The following is a 26707-nucleotide window of genomic DNA, read 5'->3' on the forward strand; positions in this document are numbered from 1 at the left end:
AGACAAACTCAGGATCTTTAAGCGAATGACCTCTGGGGTAGAAGAAAGAGGAAAGACTACAATACCATACATATTTAAAAACAGGAATGGAGACTATAAATGTGTAAGTATGTTTATGAGGAGAAAGTACTGGAGGATAACATAATTCAGAGAATGTTTATTATTTAGGCTGAAACACACCACAGGAAAGGGAAGTGTTTTTCAGTTAAGACATTCTCTGAATAGTTTCAAAACAGGCATGCAGATGGTCCCATCAGGAAACTACTGGCTACTGTATGTTTTCAAGCCTTAAAAAGGGATAATCAGTCACTGAGAGACTTCGGAACAATTCCCAGAAATGAAAAAAAATTATAGCCAGCGAGTGAGGTATCATGACCGATTCTGCCTTTTGGGGTCCTTGCCACAATAAGACTGTATTAATTCAGTCTTTCAGCCTGAAATTTTTTTCTCCCCCTGTAGACAGAAGGGGGTTGCTAAACAGAACAATTAAAAAAGGGGGGAGGGGAGCCCATTGTTCTTTTCTCCAAAAGGCCTAAGAGTTATGACTAACCTCTTCCAAGCTCCAAGAAAGATACTATTGTGCATAAATGCAACATAAGCATTAAGGTGACACTCAAAGCATGGAGAGCTAAGTTTTACATTCCTTTATTGACCAGTCTGATGATCTACATGAAAGTGCAGTGACTAACTACCATACTCACTACTCAATACTTCACTCTCAATTCCTTGAGTTGGCTCTCATAAACTTGAATTTCTGCCAAGAATAGACTAATTGTCAGAAAAATTATAATTCCCTAAATCCAGGACCCGATCATCTATGGCTCACCTACTCATTAACATCCTCAATATGATCTCATTAATGACACTTCTCCCTTCTTGTGGAAAAGATGTTTCCCAGGAGGCAGGATACCACGGCAGCTATTGTGCTGGTTCTGGACTCTGTGTGGGATCAAACCCCAGCTTTACCACTTAGTAGCTGTGTGAACTTAGGCAAATGATTCGACCTCTTACACTTGTTTGTGCAGCTGTAAAATGAAGTCTAATAGCAGCAATATTTGTCTCTAAGGGTTGTTCTAAGGATGAAATGAAATGATATATATGAAGTGTTAAGAACAGTGCCTGGCATACAACAAGCACCTACTACATTTAACTTCATTATTATTATTGCAATGACAGCTTACATTCTGAAGAGTCACCCCTCACTATCACTATCTTTATTGGTGATACTTCAAGTTATTGTCTTTACACTTGTGAATCCATTCTGCCTGAGACAGAGGCTAACCTCAAATGCAGCATAGGAGTTAAAACTCACTCAACCCCTTCCTCTCTTAGGCGAGTGTAGGATTAAGACCCCTATGAATTTCTGGCATGTTTTACTTGAGTTGCTTGCTAACTCGTTAATGTAAGAAACAGAAAGTGTCAAAAGAAGAAACATATTACTGTATGTTAAATCTACCAGAACATCAAATAGAAGCCTTAGGAAAGTACTTGAACTGAACTGAGCTTTTCAAGGAAGGGTTATAAGCCAGGAGAAGAAGGGGGGAAGCACACCTGTGTTCCTGACACGGAACAGTGTGCTCCAGAACGCTCTAAAGCACAAAAGAACGTGTGGAAAAGAAACACAGGAGGTCAGTGTGGCTGGAACAAAGCAAGTTAGAAAAGAGGCACAAGATGCAAGGGTCAGACTGGGGGGAGCTGTGGTAGAGAGCCTGGATTTCATCCTATGTCCAAGTGACACCCATTAAAGGATGTTAAGCAGGAATGGTTACCCAAAGTGGGGGATGAGCAAGCTTTGTTAGATATGGGAGAGCACTAAAAAACATTCTTAAGAAAAACTCTTCTGGACTGTAGGCAAATATGATTTCCTTATTTACACCTCCTCTGCATGTATGAGGAGTTTCTCTAAGAGGGTTGTTGGCAGCAGAGCTATGGGCAGACCCCAGGAAGGCTAGGAGAGATCTTCACACCAACAGTGCCACAGCCACTGTACACAGACCAAGCAAATCCCTAAAACCCACTTGTCTTCAAGTTGTTTTATGGAAAACTCCCTATTCCAAACTCAAGCCCCATAGGGCCTAAGTCTCTTTACTAACCTCTTCTTCGTCTAGTTTTCGTTTCTTCTCTTTCTTGATATCTTCTGTTTTAATTTTCTTAGGTTTATAATCAGCACTAGAAAGGGGAACATGAATATGCAATTAACACAACTGTGACTCAGAAGTTCTCACCAATAGGATTAGGACCTACTAACTCCTCCTGGGGGCTTCCCATGTAGGCGTGTTCACTATTATTCTTGGCTGAGCATCTAGTCAAGAATAGGACAGAGAAAGAAGGCCAGACCATGGCCCAATCACTACAGTCCTAGACAGAACAAAACAAACAACTTCATACTATACACAGGCCCGGGAGGGAAGTGGAATGAAGGGACGTATACATAAATGACACCACTAGAAGACAGAACTCTGGGAACCCACAGAGCAACAACGGCTGCCACAAAGTAATGACTGGCTCGAGAGGGGAGAAAAGAAATTCTGTATGAATTCTGAATGAACACAAATAAGTTCACTAAGTACTTCCCTCCTCCCTTTCCACCCACCACTTTCTACCATAAATCCTTTTGTAGATTCCTGGAACATAATAAGCTATACAACATTGAAAATAATGAATGGAATTTAACCTCGCTGACTGAATCTGAGAAAGAGGCACCTATATGCCTCAAATAATTGTTTTAATTAAGAGCAATTTTAGTACTCCTTCTATATACTAAAATTTCACTCAGAGTGTACTGACAGGCACAGATGCCAGGAGAAATTGCTTTAACAGTGAAAACTTATCTGTGATAAATGATGATAAACATCAAGTTACAAATAACTTAAATATTCTTCATGAATTATTTTATTTGAAATTTCTATAATATGTATTACACCTTTTTAATAAAAAAAAAAAGGAAATAAATATTCTCCATTTAAGCTGCAGGTACACTGCTTGTTTGCTAACCAAGCCCTGCTTCTCATAATTGAAAGAGAAATCAGTCACCCAGTCTCTTAATCACAAATTCTAAGTGAGTAAAAGTCAATTAATGCTGTTTTTTATGTAATACAGAGACATACATCACATTTATCCTTTAAACAATTCTTTGTTTTCAAAAATCCAAATAATGAGAGGTACTCACTCATCCTCATCCCGAGGCCTCTTCAATGGCTTCATATCCTCTTTAGGAGGAGCAAAATAGCCATCGTCTTCAGGTTCATCTTTAATTCGTGGCGGACTACAGAGAAAAAAGTTGTTAGTTAACGAGTGCTGAAACATTTACATTAAGTAATCCAAAGTAGGGATAAATTATGTCACTGAGAAGCAGCTGCTATAAGGACAACAACATATTATGAAAGTTTTCCATGAGCACTTTTTCTCACTTAATTAATTCTCACTTCCACCCTGTGAAGCAGAGAGTACTGTCCTCACTTTACAGATGAACAGGCATATCAAGGTTTGGGATCAGGACTCCTTACTCTAAGTCAGTCTTCTTTTCCACTACATCTCAGCTGCCTTTGCCAGCATGACCCAAACCACAACAGGAACAAACTTAACCTGAACTGTTTCCTCACTTCACATGAGGAATTTACTACGTGTATGACCCCAGGAATGATTCGAACTGATTATTCTAGTGCTCTAAAAGCTAAAATATAGTTTTTACAAGGAAAGGAAGAAAAATTTAATCCCCAAACTTGGTACCTTAAAGGTCTAAGGAAAATAACCAAGCTGGCATTAAACAAAAGAAGGGCACGTGCTAAACGAGAAGCCTAGGACAAACTCAATGCATTCTAAGCCAAATCTAGTCATTGTTCAAGGTACTCCTTAGGTTTATTTACTGGATACACAGAAGAGTGCCTTGCCCTATCTTTATTAAGATTTTGTCTTCTGGCTCTGGTGGTTTGACTCAGTGGTTGAAGCGTCGGCCCGCGGACCAAAGAGTCTTGGGTTCAGCTCTGGTCAAGGGCCAAGTATCTCAGTTGTAGTTCAGTCCCCAGCCCTGGTTGGGGTCGTGCGGGAGGCAGCCAATCGATGTCTCTCTCTCTCACATCAATGTTTCTCTCTCTCTCCCCCTCCCCCTCCCACTCTGTCTGAAGATAGGTGGAGAAGTAGCCTCAGGTAAGGATTTAAAAAAAAAATTTTTTTTGGTCTTCTGAATATAAAAAGGTAATTCTGTTAGACAACTATGTTGAACCAAAAAGAGGAAGGAAGAAGTGAAAAAACCATGGACCAGCAATCCCCACAACCTTGGGGTGTTCCCTGGCCTAGCACATCTCATCAGAACCTCATTGCTTATAGCCGGAAGCACTTACAGAGCTAACTAACTCAGTGCAGGGAATGGTCTCTGGACACGAAACTTCTCATCTCTAAGAGACCCAAGAGATAAGTTTACAGACTCAGCTACAAAGGAAAGTCAGGATAGTCACAGGGTTTTAAGAGTAGACAATAGTACCCCCACCCCATTTCACCCCTTCAAGCATACTGGATCCCCTTGCTTGTAACAGAATTTGAAATGTGTAAAGAAATGAGCTCTTTCCTTATTTCTGCACATTACCCAAATGCCAGCCTCTAAAGTGTTTCCCCACACCATGGAAATGACTAACATAGACCCAAGAGTCCCAAATCTCCACAAGCTTTGCACCAGAAAAGAAACACTGCCATTTACCCAAGCAGTAAATGTTAGCTCCTAGTATTGTCACAGGTGAAGTTAAAAACCATGTGGGGAGGGTTACTAGACTTGAAGAAGTTCTAAAACAATTTCTCAGAAAACAGGGTTCCATCCAGTGAACACCTAGATTCTCTGCAGACACACATGCAAACAAACAAGCAGTCCAGCCAAGGGAATGCACAGAGCGCTGTCCCGAGGGTGTGTTCCCTATCTTCTAACCCAGAGAGTCTGAAACTGAACCCAGGACTACCTCAAATCCAGAGTCCAGTAGTTTCTTAGTACATATTAGTTTAATAAAAATCCAGGCAGTTGGTCTTTTGCAGAAAACAGCCTCCCTGTGCTCACTTTACTAAGAAATCAGAACATCTAGGGTAGCTTACAGTAAATTTTATTGTCCTGCATTCCTAGAACAGTTATAAAACATGCCTGAAGAGGGCTCCTGCTTCTCCTGGTCTGAGAGACCTGGAGGACATGGCACAGTTTTCAAAAATGTTCTCAAACGAAACTGAAAGTTCAAAGGTTCAAGGAAGCAAAACTCTCAAAACACTATGTCCTAGTCAATAATGCAAAAACTTCCAACAACCCCTAGTAAATCCAGTCTGTCATTCTTGTGGAGACGAGTGAAAAGATCATAAACCTCCAGTTTTTTTAAACTAGAGGGGATCTGAGGCTTATATTAAAAAGTTGAGGCGGATGAGGAAAAAAGAATCATAACAGCAAAAATAGCACAGGAAAAGTGTCCTCCAAACTGTGCATATTTTCCTTTCCTTCTAGGAAAGAGATATATACAGGCTGGGCAAAAGTAGGTGTACAGTTGTTCGTATGGAAAACGACATGCAGGTTATGATTATTACAATAGCTTTATTAATTCTGTGTTTTGAGTACTCACAACTATAAACCTACTTTTGCCATACCCTGTAATTCCACTCAAATCTATATCCATCCCTAGAATGTAGGTCAAATAGGTGTCTATATATGAAACTCAGAATATTACTAATAATTACTACTGACTGAGTATTGAGTCTCCTTATGGAGTGATGAAAATGTTCTGAAATCAGAGAGTGCAGCAGTGGGAAGGATACACAACCTTGTGAATATACTGAAACCCAATAAACTGTATACTTTAAAAGGGTAAATTTTATGGTATGTAAATTATATCTCAATTAAAAAGAAATTCTTTCAGTCAATCTTCTCCATTCAAAATAACTTCTGGAGAATGTGCTTGTCAGTCTCACTCGATGGCATTCTAGAAATGCTCAAGTTGGCTTCAACCAAGTCCTCTCACTGCCAACTTCCTTGGAAACCTGGAGGTGGCCAGGTCAGTGTGTTTCGGGCACGTCCAGGCAGCAGTACACGTGGGCAACTGGCCTGCAGAGCGCCCAGAGAAGCAGAAGACTCTCACCTTGAGAAGCCATTTTCCTTCTCCTTCTTGACTTTTGCATCCCCAGAGGCTCTGATCTGAAAGGTCAAACAGCAGTCACTGATTAGTCCCTTGAAAGGGGCACACCCGAAGAAGCCTCTCTCTTATTTGAGAACATGTGGCCTCAACTCTTGGGACATGGTGATCGCAGATGGACTCTTCCTGCTGAGCACGTGAATCGAAGTCTTCAGATTTTTCTAAGACTCATTTTTTACAATTCTTCAGGATAAATTATCCAACTCACTGAGAAAAGTTTCCCTTCAAAATGGCAGCTTTTTACCTTTAAATTTTGGCAGGTCCCCTCCCTCAGTAAATATATGCCACCTTCTCAAGGATTTGCTCTTGTCAGTGCAGAAAGGAAATAAAAAAAATAAAAATAAAAAAAGAAATGGACTATTTCCTGCCTTCTCTGATTTGGGAAAGTAAATTCATATACCCCTTCTTCAAATTCCCATTTTCTAGACTCACTGATCTAGAGCTTCCAAAAATCTTCATACACATACACAAAGGGACAGGGACACACACACACACACACACACACACACACACAGTATCTCTGAAAGAATACAAAGAACCGTCAGTATAGTGGCTGCCTCTGGAAAGCCAGTGAGTCAGAAATAAAAGGGAGATGTATTTTTCACTACATTCCCTATTCACACAGTCTGATTTTACCAAGTACAAATGTTACTTTTTCAAAACCTAAATTAAAACAATTTTTAAGGTCTATGCGTAGCGCCCCTCGTCCCGGCCATTTGAGAAGGCTGTACTGGTGATGCTGTAACTAAAACCCAGAAGCGTCACCGGCATCACCATACTTTCACTCAAGAACTTTATTCAGCAGAGGACCAACGTAGCATTAGCCTTCTCCTTAAAACAGAATTAATTTTGCCCATGAAAGAAAACTGACATTTCCAGAAACCCTACATCCTCAATTTATCCAGTTGCCATATAAAATAATGATTTGAATAGTAACGAGACTGTAAATACAGTGGCAACAGGCTTTGTTTTCATAATTTAAGACTATGGTTGACTCTAAAGTCTCCTGACAGAGACCTTTTCACTCAAAGGCCAAGGGCTCTTACTGTGCAATGAAGGTAATTTCATCACCTGCTTGAAAAGGTAAACAGAATGAAAAGTACACCCCACGTCTCTTCCTCCCCCCTAGCAAGTTCTGTACCTTTTCCTCCTTTCGTTTTTCCTTGTCTCTGTCTTTATGTTTGTCTTTATGTTTTTCTGAACTTCCATCTTTGTGCTTGGTTTTTTCCTTCTCTTTGTGTTTCTTTTCAGAATCTTTATGTTCACTGTGAAAAGTAAGACACAAAGGGTTAGCACAGAGTAGGGACCACAAGGGTTCATTTCACAAGATCAATTCACAAGATACCCTAAGATTACATGAACCATGGAAACTTACAATGCTTTGAGTAAATAGTCCTGACAGAAGCTCAAGTAGAGGCTTTTGTCTACACAGGACTTGATTTTGTTTGATGTTTTAATTTTTTTCAAAGGAACCAAATACAGAAATAGAGTCATTCTAAACAAACCAGGGCATTTTCTTTTCCTTTACTGATTTGGGAGAGAGGGAGAGAGGGGGAGGGAGGGAGGGAGGGAGAGAGAGAGAGAGAGAGAGAGAGAGAGAGAGAGAGAGAGAGAGAGAGAGAGAAACATCGATGAGAAAGAACATTGATTGGCTGCCTCCTGCATGCCCCCCACTGGGGATCAGGCCCACAACCTGAACATGTGTCCTGACTGGGAATCGAACCGACGACCTCTTGGTGCACAGGTCGACGCTCAACCACTGAGCCACACCGGCTGGACAAACCAGGACATTTTTTATTTTTATTTTTATTTTTTTATATGAATTTTTATTTATTTTGTTACAGATATTTTACCTTTTTACCCCATTGGCACCCCCCACCCTACCCCCCCTCCACCCTGTCCCCGGCTTAGTTGTCCATGTCCATTGGTCATGCATACATGCATATAAGTTCTGTGGTTTCTCTCTTCCCACCCCTCCACCCCCCATCCCCTCTTCTGAGGGATGTCAGTCTGTGCCCTACTTCCATGTGTCTGGGTCTACTGTATTCCTCAGACTGTTATGTTCATTATATTCCGTATATAAGTGAGATCATGTGGTATTTGTCTTTTTCTGCTTGGCTTCTTTCACTTAGGATAATACTTTCCAGGTCCCTCCATGTCGTCTCAAAGGATAAGAGATCTTTCTTTCTTACCGCTGCATAGTACTCCATTGTGTATATGTACCACAGCTTTTTTATCCATTCGTCTACTGGTGGACACTTGGGCTGTTTCCAGATCTTAGCTATTGTAAATAGTGCTGCTATGAACATGGGGGTACATATATTCTTCCTGATTGGTGTTTCAGGCTTCTTAGGGTATATTCCCAGCAGTGGGATCACTGGGTCAAATGGAAGTTCAATTTTTAATTTTTTGAGGTAGCACCATATTGTTTTCCATAGCGGCTGCACCAGTCTGCATTCCCACCAGCAGTGTATTAGAGTCCCCTTTTCTCCACACCCTCGCCAACACTTGTTGTTTGATGATTGGTTGATGGCGGCCATTCTGACAGGTGTGAGGTGATACAAAAACAGTGGTTAGATGCCACGAAGTAGGTGGCAACGCCTTAACCGTATGTGTGTTGTTAGGCCCGAGGGCCTCTTCCATCCTTGTCAAGGGGAGTGCTAACCTTCTCTCCTTTCATACAACACAAACCAGGACATTTTTTAAAAAGTGACTAAGAATATACAGCAAGCTCCATTGTACTTCTACAACATTCTACCAGCAAAAAATTAGAATGAAAACTTCAACTAGGGCATTCACATCTGATGTGAGGGGTAAAGGCAACTCACCAAAAATGCATTTGGTAGCCCTGTGCCAGACTTGGGACATATCATATATGTAGCCAAGCCAGGGCCTTTTGCAGTGAGCAGCCCCACACCATAGACGTTTCCTACTAGTTTTCTAAAAAAAAAAAAAAAAAAAGTTAGCTACTGCTAGATGGGGCTTATAAATCCTGCTTGGTCCTTTCCTCACAATAAGAAAAGACCCATCTAAAAGCAAAGGCATTTAGCCCTGGCCGGTTTGGCTCAGCGGTTAGAGCGTCCGCCTGCGGCCCGGAGAGACCCGGGTTCGGTTCCCGCTAAGGGCGTGTACCTCGGTTGCAGTTTGTCCCCGGCCCTGGTTGGTCGTGCGGGTGGCAGCCACTCGATGTGTCCCTTTCACATCGATGTTTCCCTCTCTCTTCCTCTCTCTCCCTCCTACTCTATCTGTACAAAAAATGGAAAAAATGTCCTCGGATGAGGATTAAAAAAAAATAATAATAAATAAATAAATAAAAGGCATTTAAAAGTTTTCCTTTTAAGAGGGTGTGTGGACGCACTGGCAGCACTGTGAAAAGGCACAGTGCTCCTCTGGAAAACAAAATATGACATTACAAAGCAAGAGCCATTAAAATGTCCACACCCTGACATCTATACAGCTCCTGGAAATTTCTCTTTGGGAAATACCATTACACAAAGATGTTCATTTTGATGCTTCCCATAACAAGAAGCAAACAAAAATAAACCACTAAAAAACTAGATACAACCTTAGTAACAAGAAGAAGAAACTGATGTATCACATTCGGTAGCTAATATGCTATAATTTAAGTCCTACAAATATACACGGAAAATGTTTACAACTTGATTTTGTCATCCTTTGGTATCCAAGGGGGACTGGTTTCAGGAACACCACCTCCTCCCAGCATAGATACCAAAATCCACAGACACTCAAGTCCCTCATGTACAATGGTATAGAACAATGCATATGCATATAAAATAACTGCACCTACATAAAAACATGCATGTGGACAAGACTACAGAGGCAATAAGCAAATATCACATGCTGTAGTTTAAGGTGGCAGAACACTGGATGGCTGTTTTCTTCAGTGCATCAAGACAAATGCTTTAGGAACCTTGCTCACGTCACCAATATATTCCACAAGCTAACAAAAGGAAGCATGAATTCAAGTGCTATGAATTGGGGGGAGGGGGTGTCCAGCTCACATGCAAATCAGCTGAGAGCAACCCCAGCTGACAGGGCCAGTCAGGCCTATGGGCAGCATCAGCTCATGCCTTAATCACCATAGACTGTATTTCCCATTTGTCACATTTAACACCTTCAGCCCCCAAAAATAGATTTTTACCAGCATTGACCTTATTAGGCTATGTCCATCCCCTGAAGTTTGTCCTAAAGAGATTTGGTCAACATACTTAGCTACATCAAAGGCCAAAAACAGATAAACAAATGATAGCGACCAGTTAGGTGAGAGCCAGAGCCTAGATCAGGAGAGCATCTACTAATAAGCAGAAACTGTATGAAATCTAGCCAGAGGATATGGAGACTAGTAGAAACAGGACTATAGGTTAGAGAAGACCCAGGAACTGTCTGGGAAAAAAAACAATGTCCATTTTCCATTGTTTATATACTCTGCCCTCATTAGCTTATTCAGAGGTGCCACACATTGAAATAACAAGTTTCTACATCAGAAAACTTTTCTTTCTTTTTTTTAATCCTCACCCGAGGACATTTTCCCACTTTCATTCAGACCGAGTGGAAGGGAGAGGGAAACACTGACGTGAAAGGGACACATCCAGTGCCTGCCTCCCGCACAACTCCAACCAGGGCCAGGGACAAATCGCAACCAAGGTACGTGCCCTTGACTAGAATCAAACCTGCAACTCATTGGTCCGCAGGCTGACGTTCTAACCACTGAGCCAAACCAGCCAGGGCAAACTTTTCTTTCAAACTCATGAAGGCTGAGCCTAGTTCCAGGGAGCTCGGAAGTACATGATAACCAAGTTGTCCCACCATGCTTTTATTCTCAGTATCATTAAGATGTCACTATCTATGCACTGTGTTCTCATAACCTGCTTTTAGCAAAATGCAATGTTTTATCAAAAAATTTATTCTTTGTACAAAAAATAGCTTTCAATTGCATAACACTTCAGCTTTAGAATGATGGGTAAAATAGCAAAGTTGCCAAGATTGCAACTGATCTTTCAAAAGTTTACACATAGTTTTGATATTACCAGCAAGTGATATGGTAATATCACTATTCTATTCAACAAGCATTGTAGTTTTAGGGGTTTTTTTTTACATTAACTGTAAGAAATATATATGGCCATCTATATAAGTTTTTGCCTAAAAGCAAAAAATATGGAATAATTATATCCATAATAGTGATGGATGAATATACTCCCCCCACCTCCAAATAAAAAATTCTAAGCAAGCAGTGTACTTGGTGTGTTCACATCTATTGTTTCATTCAATCCTCACAACATTCCTGTGAGGTAGGTTTTATTATCCCCTAAGACTGCTTTAGAAACTGAGGAGCCAGTGATTCAGTCTTATTCAAAGTTATGTATTAGAAAGAAGTGAAGTTCAGATTTAAACTTAGCATTTCCATCTCCAGGTTCAGACTGCCTTCCACTAAATCAATATCATTACATTTCCATGAAATTGATACCTACCACTAAAGGTAGATAAGAGTACAAGACAAATGCACAGCTAATCTGAGATTTGATATTTAAGGTCAAAGTTTTATTTTACCATCAAGTGGAAACTTTCTAGAATAGAGATCTTGGATAACTGAAATGATAAAACCTTTGGGATAGCTGCTCCTCATTTGTCTCCCCACAAAACTATAAATGGCTGATTCAGGAATCTAAGTTTAGAAACATCCTATCCTCCTTTATGTTCCACCTTCCCCACCTTGTTCTCTTTCTCAATGAAAGAAATTCTTAGAACATCAGTCTGTTTCACTACAAAACTAGCTTTTGGCCTTTTGGCATTCACAGCATGGGTAATCTGTAAGTGCACACACAGCCCTCCAGTTTTCTGCTTTGCTATTCATTATCACACCCACAGAGATAAGGGAAAAGAAGACAACAAATGATAAGGCAATGAGACAGTACCCAGGCCACACTAGGAAAGTGAAAAAAAGTCAAAAATACTTCCTCTGCCTGCTAACCAGAGGGAAATCTATTCAAGAGATTCAAAGTTCCTGCTAGAGTAGTAACCCCTTTGTAGGTCATAATTAATCACAAAGACCAGAATGAGATGAAACTATCAAGTTGACTTTCAAAAGGAAACTTTTAGATGTAAGAGCAGGTTTGGAGTGTTATGTTATGTGAGCTCAGATGATTCAGGGTTAAGGACATCTTGTGGTATACATGGCATTCCATTGGGGACTGTTAGAAATTTGAGTTTGTGGAGCCCTATTAGGCCTTTGAACACAAGGCTAATAACATATCTACTTGTAAGGTGCTGTTACTGTTCCTGCCTTCAGAAATAGCAGAGGGGACTGAAGCCCTACCCCTCCATCTACAACCCTATATGGGCGGTAGTGCTGGCAAAGGGCAAGCCATGGTACCAGTCTTTCCTAGGGATCTACCTGCAGTAACAAATGCACCTGGGGCACAAAGCCCTGTGATACAAACACACGTCTAAGGCTGTGCCACAGAAATTAGAAGGATCTGGCCAGTAGTAGAAAATGGAGCAAATCTGGGATCATTTAGGCTGACTCATCATCATTCAGGATTTCCTAACATGTATCTCTTTTTCCAAAATGTTTAAAACTAGTTTGGCTTTTATGGTGGCTTAAGGAGCAGCACCTTTCCCACTGACAGATGATGGAAATTCTGCCCAGTGCAGGAGTTCCTGTGTTGACTGCCTGTTTTAAGAGGTCTTACCCTTGTCTTTATACTGATCCCACTACTTTTACATACATAATGTCAAAGTCACAGAAAGGGCTTTAAGTACCACTGAAGGCTACAAATACTGGCCAGTTCGAGGCTGAGGTATTGACGAACAGATGACTGAGGTATTGAAGAAACTTTATCGGGGCTAAGTAAGAAAAATAAACTAGAAAATAAGGCTTAAATCGATCATAGTAAGGGACAAAAAGATCTGAAGAACAAATACATTTTAAGAATGAGTTTAGTCTGGGATACACTAAAGGCCAAAACACAGACAGTAGCTAGTATTCCAGAACCTCTGTAATGGTCACACTTTTGGAGGAAATAGGAATTCCATTATCAGCAACTCAGAGAAAACACCCAATTAGTGGCTATGCACACAAGCTGACTCCTTGGGGCTCAGGGCTCATGTTTGTCCGGGGTTAAGATCTACCACACCAGCGGAGTCTGGACAAGCAGAAGTCAATGCCAAAGAGAACAAATGGCTAGAGTCAAAGCCACCTCTCCAGAGTGTTCATGCCTGTCTTATGCTTCAATTAGCTAAATTCCACTTAGGAAAAAAGTAACTTATACTATTTTTAAAGTGACGATGGTGAAACCTTTGGTCTGTGACCCTTGCTGGAGCTGAGCAGACAAGTCTGACCAGGGTTCCTATCTAAGGCACTCAGGCAGAAGGTGGAAGTATGGAGATGCCAGCAGGGGAAAGCATTTCCCTTCAGCCCTGGGATAGTATTTGCTGCCTCTTTAGAAAACAAAACAAAAGGCCCATGTCTGACATTCTGGGAAGCTAGGATGTTGGCTATGGGAAACCATTTAAATCTGTTAAAGAAAACAAACAAACCCTTCCCCCACACCCAATCTGTCCTCTATCACCAATAAAAGTCTTTAACAGATACTTGAGTACCACTAAGTGCCTGGAACTCTTCTAAGCAATTTAATCCCCATAACAAAACTGAGATAAATTCTAGTATCTCCACTTTACAGATGTGAAAACTGAGACAAGGTAGGTAAGGTTAAGTAAGTTGCCCAAGGAGACACATCTAATGAGATAAGTAGGATTTAAATGCAGGCAGTCTGGCTCCACAGTGGACCACTCTGTTACAATACTCTCAAACAAAGCAAAAAAAGAAGTATTGCTAGGGGCAGAAGGAGCCTCTTTATCTTCTGAGAACAGGATTTAGCCATTCAGCTACCTGACAACCCCTCAAGGCAGTAGATCCGTCCCTGCAGGGTGCAGACAATAGAATCACAAGGGATTCCTACTGGAGAGCCTAGAGAGCTTCAGAGCTATGGAAGGAAGAAATCCACAGCCCCTTCAAAGAAAGACAGTTAAAGCTTAAATGTTTGCTAAATAAATAATCTAGGTAAATTCAAAAGTTGTCGGGGGGGGGGGGGGGGGGGGGGGGACGACGCGACGGGACAGAGCAGCAGTTTCTGAAAGACTCTTAAGAAATTGAGGTTTCTTTTTTTAAATGTGTTTTTATTGATTTTTTAGAGAGGGAGAGAGAGGGAGAAGCATTGATGTGAGAAACATCGATTGGCTGCCTCCTGCACGCCCCCCACTAGGGATGGAGCTCGAAACTCCGGCTTGTGCTCTGACTGGGAATCAAATAGGGACCTCTCAGTCTATGGGGATGACGCTCAATTCACTGAGCCACACCAGCCGCGTAAGAAATATAGATTTCTTTTTTTCTTTTTTATCCTCACCCGAGGACATTTTTTTCCGTTTTTTGCACAGATAGAGTGGGAGGGAGAGAGAGAGAGAGAGAGAGAAACGTCGACGTGAAAGGGACACATCGAGTGGCTGCCACCCGCACGACCAACCAGGGCCGGGGACAAACTGCAACCGAGGTACGTGCCCTTAGCGGGAACCGAACCCGGGTCTCTCCGGACCGCAGGCCAATGCTCCAACCGCTGAGCCAAACCGGCCAGGGCAGAAATACAGATTTCTTAATGCTTATCACTTAATGCTCAAAATCACAAGAATTACTGGAAATTTGTACTAAATCGAATGTCAGAAATTATTTAATCCTTTGTTTGCAGGACAGAGAGGATAAAGGGATGTGCCCAAGCCAATACATATTCTCAACTCCCATTCCTCCCCTATCTCTAAAGTTCCTATCTCTATTAATAGGGTAAACAGCCACCCAGTTATCCAAACTAGGAGCCCCTTTTCTTAGACTCCTCATGCCATTTGTGGTTAAATTCTGTATTTCCCTTTCTTAACTATTTTCAGTGGCCTCTTGTTCCCTTCAGAATCAAGTCCCAACCTTTTTTTTTAATGTTCCAACTTCTTGAAATAACTTTTAATAGTTTTGCCCCAAGTCACTTTTTTGGCCTCATTTTCTACTATCCCATCCTGTTAATCCAGTCATCTGCCCAACTGGAGTCTTCCCAGGGCAAAGTAAATTACACAGTGCTTCCTTATTTTGTTCATGCGTTTCTTGTTGTCTGAAATGCCCTTCTTTCTAGCCATCAACTTTCCTTTGTTAAGATTTTAACCATCTTTCAATGACTAGCTCAAATGCCGTTTCTACAATGAAATCTTTTTTTAAAAGTTTACAGCCCTGGCCAGTTTGGCTCAGTGGTTACAGTGTCGAAATGTGGACAGAGGGCTGCTGGTTCAATTCCTGGTCAAGGGCACATACCTGGGTTGTAGGTTCAATCCCTGGCCCCAGTCATCATGTGGAAGGCAACCAATCAATTTGTCCCTCTCACTTCCATGTTTCTTTCTCTCCTCCTCCCTCCCTTCCGCCTCTCAGTCTCTCTAAAAAGCAATGGAAAGCCCTGGCTGGTTTGGCTCAGTGGTTAGAGCATCGGCCTGGGGACTGGAGAGTTCCGGATTCGGTTCTTGCTAAGGGCACATACCTCGGTTGCAGTTTGTCCCGGGCTCCGGTTGGGGTCGTGTTGGTGGCCACCACTCGATGTATCTCTCTCACATAGATGTTTCTCTCTCTCTCTCTTCCCACCTCTCTCCCTACTGCTTTATCTGAAGATAAATGAAAAAACAAAACAAAAAAAGCAATGGAAAAATATCCTCAGGTAAGGATTAACAGAAAAAAAAAATGATTGTGGTTCATTGTAATAGGGCTACATATAACTGAAAACTAGGGCTCCAAATTAGATGTTATCGATAAGTAACTACTAAATTAGATTCAACTACCAAAATTAACAGCTCCAATTTATCTCGCTGATATTCACCAAGCTTTGTGGTAATCACCACCACCACCACTTCAATTGTTTAGTATTTTATAACAAACTTGAAAACATGACTGGGCCAGTACTGCACTCAACACTTGACCAAAATGGAAAATGAGACCTGGAAATGAACTGGCTTGATTAGGACACACAGCTAGTAAATGTGGGGCACACAGGTTAGAACCTGGCCTCTCGAGTTCTACTTTAGTGTGCTTTCACTACATTACACTGACTCCCATGTGAATGGTGGTGGTGCACTCAGTTTCCTTACTTCTAAATCACCTAGTCTTCTTCTCTACCTACCTATGTTAATTGTTCATTTCTCCCAGACAGTTTGATACAGGGATGTGCATATAAATAAGGGTTTCAGCAAACAGCTCACCAAAAAAAAAAGGAGTAAGCATCTTTTAAACTTGATTACTTTCAGATAAATTTCCCCTTCTCTGAAATTCCTCTAATACAGTTGCTTAATCCCAGTACACTTTCCTAAGATCTTATAGTCTCTCAATTCTACTTCAGGTTGGATCTGGAACTGAAGAGAAAGCAGAACTCAAAAGCATCCTTATTCCCAGATGTCTCTCTCACTGACTGTATAGATCAGCACAGCCGACATGGCTGGAAAAGCACTTGTTTGTATATCACAGCATGCTTTTCTGTCTTCCCTGGCTTTCCAAACATTGTCACTCCAGCCTAAGTGCCAGGTTTAAAACTGAGAAGAGATGTACACAGTCAAAACCTAGCAGAGGAATCTTATTTTTCACACATGTAATAGCTTTTACTTTCTAAAACCAACCATCAGCTAGGGCCTGAATTGCTTTTAATAATGTTATTTACGAAAAAGGTGTAGTATTAAAGATAATTTATGGCTAAGATGTAACCTTTCACCCTGGGCGGGAGGCTCAGCTGGTTGGAGTGTAGTCCCCTACATCAAAAAGTTGCGGGTTCAAAAACAGATCAAGAGACATGGAAGCAGGGAACACACTATAAAACTCAGGGGGAAGGAGGGTAGGGTGTGTGGTAAGAGATAAACCAAAGAACTTATAGGCATATATCCATAACTAATGGACACAGACAACAGCGTGATGAAGACAGGGGTGTGTGTGTGTGTGTGTTGGAGCAGGGAGGAGGGTATTAATAGGGAAGTGGGGGGGGGGGGGTTGTCTGTAATACTTTCAACAATAAAGACAAATTTAAAAAAAAAAAGGTTTCAGGTTCAATTCCTGGTCAGGGCACATGCCTAGGTTGTGGGTTTGATCCCTAGTCCTAGATGTACAGGAGAGGCAACTGATTGATATTTTTTTCTCATATTGATGTTTCTCTCTCTCTCTCTCTCTCTCAAATCAATAAACATATCCTCAAGTGAAGATATATATGAATGTAACCTTTCAAGAGAAGTACCTGGTGAGATCCTACACACCCAGTGGTTCCTTAGCATCTAGTAAATCTAGTGAGATTGTTTCTGCCCTGGCCAGTATGGCTCAGTTGGTTGGGAATCACCCTGTGTACCAAAAGGTTGCTGGTTCTATTTCTGGTTAGGGCACACACTGGGATTGTGGGTTCAATCCCCAGTGGGAGGGCATGCACGAGGCAGCCGACTGATGTTACACTCTCACATCAATGTTTCTTTCTCTCTCCCTTCCTTTTGCTCTAAAAAAAAATCAATTAAAATCTTTTTTATAAAAAAAGTATTCCTTTTGAGAGGATTTATAGTTTTTTTTTTTTTACAAGAACCTAAAGTGCTAAATATTAATGTTAACAGAAATAAGCACTGTCAGAGATAAAGGGAAGAGGTTATTTTTATTTGACTTTGGAATAAACTCTTCCTGTGATGTTAGAGACCAAACAGGAGGTAGTCAGAGATGGGGTTTTCAGAGGGTCAGAATTTAAGAGATTAATACAACTAGTGCCAAAAACTAGAGATTTGGGGCCCAAAGTGAAAGAGGCCATGCCTGAAATGTTCTGGCATCTTAAACCCTGAGCCGCCTACGACACGCACATGAGAAAGAGGTGCCTGTATGTAAACACAGATAGTTTAGCTACACAACTAACCTTCCGTGGGGAAGGTTCTTTCTTTTTTTTACAGAAGGAATAGTGTAGTGGAAGAAAAATATAAAGACTCAGAAGCTCCAGTCTCATCCTCACTCTGCTACCCTATTGCCCTGTGACTCTGAGCATGTCACCTCAGACTCCTGTACACACATGGAGATAACATAGAATAATTTTAATATCCTCTGCCTTATTTTGCACCTTGGGTGAGAATAAAGGGAAAATAGCAGGAATAAGATGGAATCCCCTGAGGGGTGGGTCCACATCCCATTCTCTCAGCAGAAAGGCTGTTTCCCATTCTCTGACACTCCAAGTACGCAGCACATGTTAGTGTGCAGCAGAAAGATGCCTCCTGGATTTGGGTCCTTCGTGTAGCCCAAGGAGAAATGATTGATGTTTATATATAGCAGAGTGAGAAAGGAACATAGAAACACATTAACTGTTAGCGAAGTGCTGGAATGAAGTGAAGCATTTTCCAACAGAACATGCTAAATCTCTCTTTCTCTCTCTCTCTAAAATCAATAAACATATCCTCAAGTGAAGATATATATGAATGTAACCTTTCAAGAGAAGTATCTGGTGAGATCCTACACACCCAGTGGTTCCTTAGTATCTAGTAAATCTAGTGAGATTGTTTAGAGGTAACTAAACAAGCCTCAAGGTTTCCTTAATCTGCTACAAAAAAAAAAATGAAGAAATCCAATACTACTTAAAAGATCAGAAGTCACTTATAAAAGGAACATGGTGTACAGGATTTTAATGGACTATAACTAAGACATTTCCTTTGTTGCAAAGAGGTAGTGGTGTGTCAGTAGAGGTCAAACAGGAAGTATTTAAAAGTCTGCTTACAACACATCATCTGCTTAAACTGTCTTAAAGTTATTCACATGTGAATTAGAGATCCAGGGCTAGATTTAGTCATGTAGTCATGTGTAAACTGAAACTCAGGCCAGGTTTTCCCATGCCTCTTGGCAAACAGGCTATTATTTTCTTAAGCATTTTGATTAGAAATGAAGACAATATTAAAAGGCACAAAACTGCACAGAATAAATTCCTGAATTTGCCTATGCTATAATCTTGGAAATGCATACTATGATGGATGTACAAAGTATCTTCCACATTTGTAGAGCAGTTGACAGTTAAAGAGCTTTTATGCTTATTGACTGGTCCCCTCCAAAGCATGTGTTAATATGAGGAAACCGAGGAAGGTGAGAAGGCCGAATTAAGAAAGGCTACTTAACTGAGCCAAGATCACATGAGACCAGAGCAGATGGGCCAGAACAAGAGGCCTCTCTGACAGATAGAGGCAATTAAGCTACTGTGAATTTTTTTATTTTTTATTTTTTTTTTATCCTCACCCGAGGACACTTTTCCATTTTCTGTACAGATAGAGTGGGAGGGAGAGGAAGAGAGAGAGAGAGAAACATCGACGTGAAAGGGACACATCGAGTGGCTGCCACCCGCACGACCAACCAGGGCCGGGGACAAACTACAACCGAGGTATATGCCCTTAGCGGGAACCGAACCCGGGTCTCTCCGGACCGCAGGCCGACGCTCCAACCGCTGAGCCAAACCGGCCAGGGCTCTACTGTGAATTTTTTAAGAAAAAGAACACCAAAATCACATATTTTAATTTTAAAAAGGAGATTCTGATAAGATAGGGCAGGACCAAACTTATGTCCCAAAGCCTTTTATGCTCCTTCTACACAATCTTTTCTCCCACCACAATTGTAAATCATGGTTGGTGAAGTATGTGGCAGAGAAGAAGGGATATTTTTTTTTGGTACGTGCCCCTAGCGAGAACCGAACCCAGGACTCTCTGGTCCGCAGGCTGATGCTCCAACCGCTGAGCCAAACTGGCCAGGGCAAGAAGAGATAAATTTTTAAAAGCTTGTATTTTCAATATTAACCTCTATCTTTTTAAAGTCTTTTTGGACAAATTTCTGAAAACATGAAAATTAGTATTTCTTCATCCGATCTATAAGCATTTTCCTCAGATGATCAAGTTCTTCATGGTCAAAGATCATCTCATTTTCTTGGCATTTCACATAAACTAGCAAAGCTTCAACATGGCAGGAAGGGTAAAAATACTTGCTTGACATGATACAGCAATTCTCCCAAGTACACACTCAAAAGAATTGAAAGCAGAGACTCAAACAGATACTTGTACACTCACATTCATAGCAGCATTATTCACAATAGTCAAAAACTACCCAAGGGTCCACTAACAGATGAATTAATTTGGGGGGGAGGGCGCGGAGTTTTTATAATAATTTATTTGAATTTATTTGAGCCAAACAGAATATAGTCGCTGGAAAGGAAGATCTAAAATGCTCCCAATGAATGTATTTTTAAAATGTTGTATAGACATGCCATGGAATATTATTTAGACATAAAAAGGAACCGAATTCTGATATGCAAGAGCATGGATGAACCTTGAAAATATTATGCTACGGGTGAAATAATTCAGACACAAAGAAGACAAATATTTTATGATTCCACTTATATGCAGTACCTAGAATAGGCAAATTCATAGAGTAGAACACAAGTTGCCAAGAATGGGAGTAAGAGCAAATGGGGAGGTACTGTGTAATGGGGCCAGAGATTATTTGGGATGATGAAAAAGTTCTGGACATGAATACTGGTGAAAAAGTTCTGGACATGAATACTGGTGATGATTGTGTAATATTGTGAATGCACTTAATGCCACTTCAAATGGCAAACTGTTACGTACATTTCACCACAAACATACAAAAAACTTGTTTGAAAAATAGGATAGTCAAAGGGAACTATCTTGCAGAATACTGTGAATATGTGAATATGTGAATATGTGAAAAGGAGAGAGAAGATGGTGACCAGTGTACTGATCAATAGGTCATCCGCTCACTGATTCAATAAATATATACTAATTGTCACCTATCTGCTAGGTACTATGTATGCGAAGCCTATAGGATGCAAAATGAATACAAAAGACTCCAATTCTGGTCCAAGGGACCATATATATGAGTCTAGCAAGTGCACTGGAAACCGAGTTTGGATTCAACATACTGAGATTAAACTCACTGGAAACTAAATGATCACATGGTAAGAAATGAGTGAGCAGTGGGGGGAAAAAAGACCACAGAAGTGGCAGATGATTTGTGAAAATTAACCTGGTTATTTTAACGGTTCAGAAACACTTATTCATAAAAAGAAGTCATTAAAAATATTTTAACACTTTTAATGATTCATAAAAAGAACAGACTTTAAAAGTAATTCTCAGTCCTGGCTGGTTTGGTTCAGCAGTTACAGCATCGGTCCACAGATGAAAGAGTCGTGGGTTTGATTTCAGTCAAGGGCACATACCTCGATTGTGGTTTGGTTCTCGGCCCTAGTAGGGATAGTGCGGGAGACAACTGATCAATGTGTCTCTCTCACATCCATGTTTCTCTCTTTCTCTCTCTCCTCTCTTTCTCTCTCCCTCCCTCCTATGCTATCTGAAGATAAATGGAAAAATATCCTCAGGTGAGGATTTTAAATAAATAAATAAAAGCAATTCTCACTTTAACTTGTCTACAGACAATAAACCAAGCAAATGAAGTATAACCTACCCTTGAACAATGAGGGGGTTAGGGGTACAAACCCCCACCCATGCACAGTCAAAATCCACTTATAACTCTTGATTCCACAAAACAACCACTAATAGGATACTGTTGACTGGAAGCCTTACAGATAACATAAACAGTCAATTGATATATTTTTTGTATGCTGTATGTATTATATATGGTATTCTTACAATAAATTAAGCCAGAGAAAAGAAAATGCTGTCAAGAAAATATTTATAATATTCATTGAAAAAATCTGCATGTAAGTGGACCAAAGCAGTTAAAACCCAAGTTGTTCAAGAGTCCAGTGTAGTTTTAAGAAACTCTAGTCTGGAGGCACTTATTCTAATAAATGACTGCTCTTTACAGTCCCTTCTAACAAAACTTAGGCCACTGTGGGAATACCATACAGCTTTCTCACCAACTGCCTTTAACTTGAAATAGAAGCACAAGTCCCCTTTTTCAACAAGTAGTAAGTACTCTATCCAAAGATACCATACACACCTTTGGGCTTAACCACCTGCCTCTTATACCACAAAAATGGGAGCAAAACGAACAAGAAAACATCTTTTTGAGGCTTAGATCCCAAAGGGCAGCACTACTGAGTTTCCTTTATATTGGTGGTCACAGGCTTCTGTGAGAGCTGAACCCCTCTGATAATCTGATGAAAGCCAAGAATGAATACCCTCTCCAGGAGAATCTCATATACCCAATCTTTTGCATATGATTTTCAGGAGCTCACAAACCATGAAAGCCCAAGTTAAGAATTTTTCATGTATACCCTTTAAAAACTACAGAAAAGAATATATCATGTCTTTAATCCAGTCACCTTTTATCAAGACAAACTCTCTGGACACTTGATTAAAATTAAATGCCATCATATTATGATGAATCCACAGCTGACTTACTTAAAAATTACACTTCTATCCCTGGCCAGTTTGGCTTAGCGGTTAGAGCATCGGCCTGCGGACCAGAGAGTCCTGGGTTTGGTTCCTCGGTTGCAGTTTGTTCCTGGCCCCAGGGGGCCATGTGGGTGGCAACCATTCGATGTGTATCTTTCATATCGATGTTTCTCTCTCTCTCTCTTCACCCCCCTCTCCCTCCCTTTCTATCTGAAGATAAATGCAAAAAAAGTCCTTGGGTGAGGATTAAAAAAAAAATTGCACTTCTAATGAGGTATATATGAAAGAAAATTCACCATACTTGCTTTACACATCTTGATCTGAACAATGGCATTACCATTAAGGCCTGAATTATCCAGACCATCCTCTTAGCAACTTAAATCAAACACAGTCTGTTTACTTTGCTATCCAGGTATTTACCTGTGGCTCAAGTTAAGGCCTATTCTAGGTGAGCCAATCCACAGCCAACCCACTAATGAACGAAGTGCTTGCTGGGTCAACCCTTACCTGTTGCTATGCTTGGACTTTTCTCGGTCCTTCTCCTTGTCCTTCTTGTGCTCTTTGTGCCGGTGTTCCCGATCTTTGTGTTTATCTTTGTGTTTATGAGAATCTGCAACCATAAGAAAGGATGAGTCAGTTAAGAGGAGTCATAAGCTATCTCCTGCCCGCCTACAGCCACAAGCTGGTCAACAAGCACAATGACACCCAGCTGGAGTGGCTCAGATGGTTGAGTGTCGTCCTGTGCACCAAAAGGTTGCTGGTCTGATTCTTAGTCAGTGCACCTATGAAAGGCAACTGATCAATGCCTGCCCCCCTCATTAAGCATGTTCTTGGGTGAGGATTAAAAATAAAAAAGAAGCACAATGACAGGATTCAAATGGCATTTGCAACACATGTCTTGGTTTTAGAGGCAGGATAATAGGCTGCCTTGTCTGGGCTGCTTTGTGAAATCTTGGAAAATTCTACTGGAAGGAAAGATTTCACAAAGCAGCCCAGACAAGGCAGCTTATTACCCTGACCCTGAAACTAAGACGTATTAGAAACATGCAGGTGGGAAGGGGACCAATTCTACTATAAAAGGAAGCAACAGTTTAGCATTCTTCTCCTAGATCTGGTACTATTAAGAATAAGCTACAGCCCTGGCTAGCGTTGCTCAATGGTTAGAGCATTGGCCCACATACCAAATGGTCACGGGTTTAATTCTCAGTCAAGGCCACGTACCTGGTTTGCAGGTTCTATCCCTGGTCCTGGTCGGGGCGTTAGTGGGAGGCAATTGATGGATATGTCTCACACTGATGTTTCTCTCTCTCTCTACCCCTGCTCCCCCCTCTCTTAAAAAAAAAAAAAAAAATCAATAGAAAAAATATCCTCAGGTGAGAATTAACAAAAAATTAAAAAGAAGAATCTATAAATGATACAAAGAGATCAATTTGAACACTGACTCTCAAGATTAGATTGTTATCTATGTAATGCCTGGAAAATCCAAACTTTGAGAGATATGTTCTCAAACCAACCTTAATGAAGTATAATTTCTATATAGTAAAGTACACACATTTCAAAGATAGTGTGATAGAAGTCTAACAAACATATGCACAGGTACAATCCCTACCACAATCAAGATTTAGAATAATACCATCACCCCAGAAAGTTTCCCTTATGCTGGTTCTCAACCAATCCCCATCTTCTACCTCCAACCCAAAGCAACCACTAATCTGGCAGCACTATGAATTACATTTGTCTAGGTTACTAGAATCTCATATGAATAAAATCATACAGGATTTACTCTTTTGTGTCTGACTATTTTCTCACAGCATAATTTTTTTTTTATTTTTATCCTCACCCGAGGACTTTTTCCATTTTTTGTACAGATAGAGTGGGAGGAAGAGAGAGAGGAAGAGAGAGAGAGAAACATCGATGCGAAAGGGACACATCGAGTGGCTGCCACCCGCACGACCACTCAGGGCCGGGGACAAACTGCAACCGAGGTACATGCCCTTAGTGGGAACCAAACCCGGGTCTCTCTGGACGGCAGGTGGACGCTCTAACCGCTGAGCCAAACCGGCCAGGGCTCACAGCATAATATTTTTGACATTCATTGATGTTGCTGGATGTCTTAGTAATTGGTTAGATTTTACTGCTGAGTGGTATTCCACTGTATGGATATATTGTAATTTATTTGTCCATTCACCAGTTGTTAGACACGTGAGCTGTTTGCAGGCACTGGTTATTCTGAATAAACGTACTATGACCATTCGTATACATGTCTTTGTGTAGACATGTTTTCATTTCTTTGGGTATAAACAGTACTGAAATTACTGGGTCAAATGTTAAGTGTATGTTTACTTTATAGGAAACTGTCAAAATGCATTCTAAAGTGGTTCTACCATTATACATTCCCACCAATACATTAGAGTTCCAAATGCTACAAATTCTCACTAGCACCTCGTATTATCAGTTTTTAATTTTAACCATTCTAACAGGGGTGTAGTGGTTACTTCACTGTGGTTTTAATCCAAGTTTCCTAATTAAATGATGAATACCTTCTCTTGTGTTCATTGGCCACTCATATTTCTTCTTTGATGTAGTATCTTTTCAAATCTCTCCCCCATTTAAAAAATATTTGTCTTCTTATTATTGAGTTATAAGAGTTCTTGATACATTCTGGATTGTAATTTTTTTGGTCAGATATATGTATCATGAATCATCTTTTTCTAACTGTTTTGAGGTAAGAAACACACAGGGAAGTTTTTTTGTTTTAATTATATAAAGACACCTAGTTGTTCTATCACCTTTTTTCAAAATACAGCCCTGACCTCCATTGAACTGCCTTCACCTCTTCACTGAAAATGAAGTGGCCATATAATCACAGGTCTACTTCTGAACTCTGTCCTATCCTTACAAAGATACTACCTACTACTATAGCTTCATAGCAAGGTTCTTTTTTACAAAGAGTTTTTAAATCAGATAATATTAAGTACTTCAGCTTTATTCTTTTTCAAAGTAACAGTGGCTATTCTGTCTTCTGCATTCCCATGTAAGTTTTAAATTCAGTTTATAAAAAAAAAAGAAGAAAAAGAAAAGGCCAGCTGGGAATTGTGTTCATAGGACAATTTGGCAACATTCTGACGTCTTTTGATCCATGAACACAGTTCTCTTTCTCCACTTATTTAAGTTAGTGAATCTCAGAATTTTAGGGTGCATCAGAATTAATCCAAGGGCTTACTAAAAATGAGGTTTATTCGGGCCTAGCTGGTATGGCTCAATGGATCGGGTATCCTCCCATGGACTTAGAGGTCCCCCGTTCAGTTCCTGGTCAGGGCACATGTCCAGGTTGTGGACTCAATCCCCAGTTGGGGGTGTGCAGGAGGCAGAAGATCGATGCTGATGCTTCTCTCACTCAATGTTTTTCTCTCTCTTTCCCCCTCTTCCTTCCTCTCTCTCTAAAAAAAAATCAATAAACACATTTTTTTTTTAAATGGGGTTCACTGGGGTCAGGTCACCCCAAAGCTGAATATTCATGAATTGGAAGTTTATGTATGCAATACATGTGAGGTGATTTTAAAATATATCCAACAGATTCTTTGATACTTCTCCTTTCAAGAGGTGTGGACTAATTTCCTGAATATGGACTGGACTTAAGAGATTCACTCCTAAAAAAAAAAAACAGAATAAAGTGTAAATATTGGTATGTAACTTCTGACACCAGGTCATAGAAGGTCTCCTCTGAGGGACGCTAGCTGCCTACAGGGACTGTAGGATACTTAAGCAGCCTTATGGAGAAGCCCACGTGCCAAGGAACTAAAACTTCCTGACAACAGCCATGTGGTGAACCATCTTGGAGTAGGTCCCCCAGTCTCAGTTAAGCCTCAGGTAACTGCAAGCTCACAAAGACCCTGGGCTGACCACCCAGCTAGGCCGCTCCTGGATTCCTGGTTCACAGAAACTGTGTGAGGAAACAAGTGCTTATTGTTTTAAGCTGCGAAATTTGGAGGTAACATGTCTCATAGGAATAGGAATAATAATAACGTATGGGCCATCTGTGTATCCATCCCATTCCTGGCTCACAAAATGTGGCAAAAGCAGCCACTTTTGGAATAATCCACTAAGTA

At 40.7% G+C, this 26707-nt stretch overlaps 1 protein-coding gene and 1 non-coding gene across 3 annotated transcripts in view; both read right to left on the reverse strand.

The window, feature by feature from the left end:
* Positions 1–26707, reverse strand: part of TOP1 (DNA topoisomerase I) — a 99023-nt gene that overhangs the window by 41339 nt on the left and 30977 nt on the right. Inside the window, exons 1-6 of one of the 2 annotated variants that reach the window (XM_036244205.1) lie at positions 25139–25169; positions 23106–23208; positions 7294–7417; positions 6099–6154; positions 3170–3265; positions 2094–2169 (exon numbers count right to left, since the gene is read on the reverse strand). In XM_036244205.1, coding sequence (XP_036100098.1) covers positions 2094–2169; positions 3170–3265; positions 6099–6154; positions 7294–7417; positions 23106–23208; positions 25139–25154 — 471 coding nt within the window. In that variant the 5' untranslated portion in view covers positions 25155–25169. Of the gene's footprint in view, positions 1–2093; positions 2170–3169; positions 3266–6098; positions 6155–7293; positions 7418–23105; positions 23209–25138; positions 25170–26707 lie in introns of those variants that run through there. The other variant, XM_036244204.1, reaches the window with a different exon arrangement.
* On the reverse strand, positions 8714–8839 carry LOC118619493. Its single transcript, XR_004957261.1, has one exon. It is a non-coding gene; the product is annotated as a U6atac minor spliceosomal RNA (small nuclear RNA).

The sequence above is a fragment of the Molossus molossus genome, unplaced genomic scaffold, assembly GCF_014108415.1.
Source record: "Molossus molossus isolate mMolMol1 unplaced genomic scaffold, mMolMol1.p scaffold_m16_p_6, whole genome shotgun sequence".
In the NCBI taxonomy this organism is placed as follows: Eukaryota; Metazoa; Chordata; class Mammalia; order Chiroptera; family Molossidae; genus Molossus; species Molossus molossus.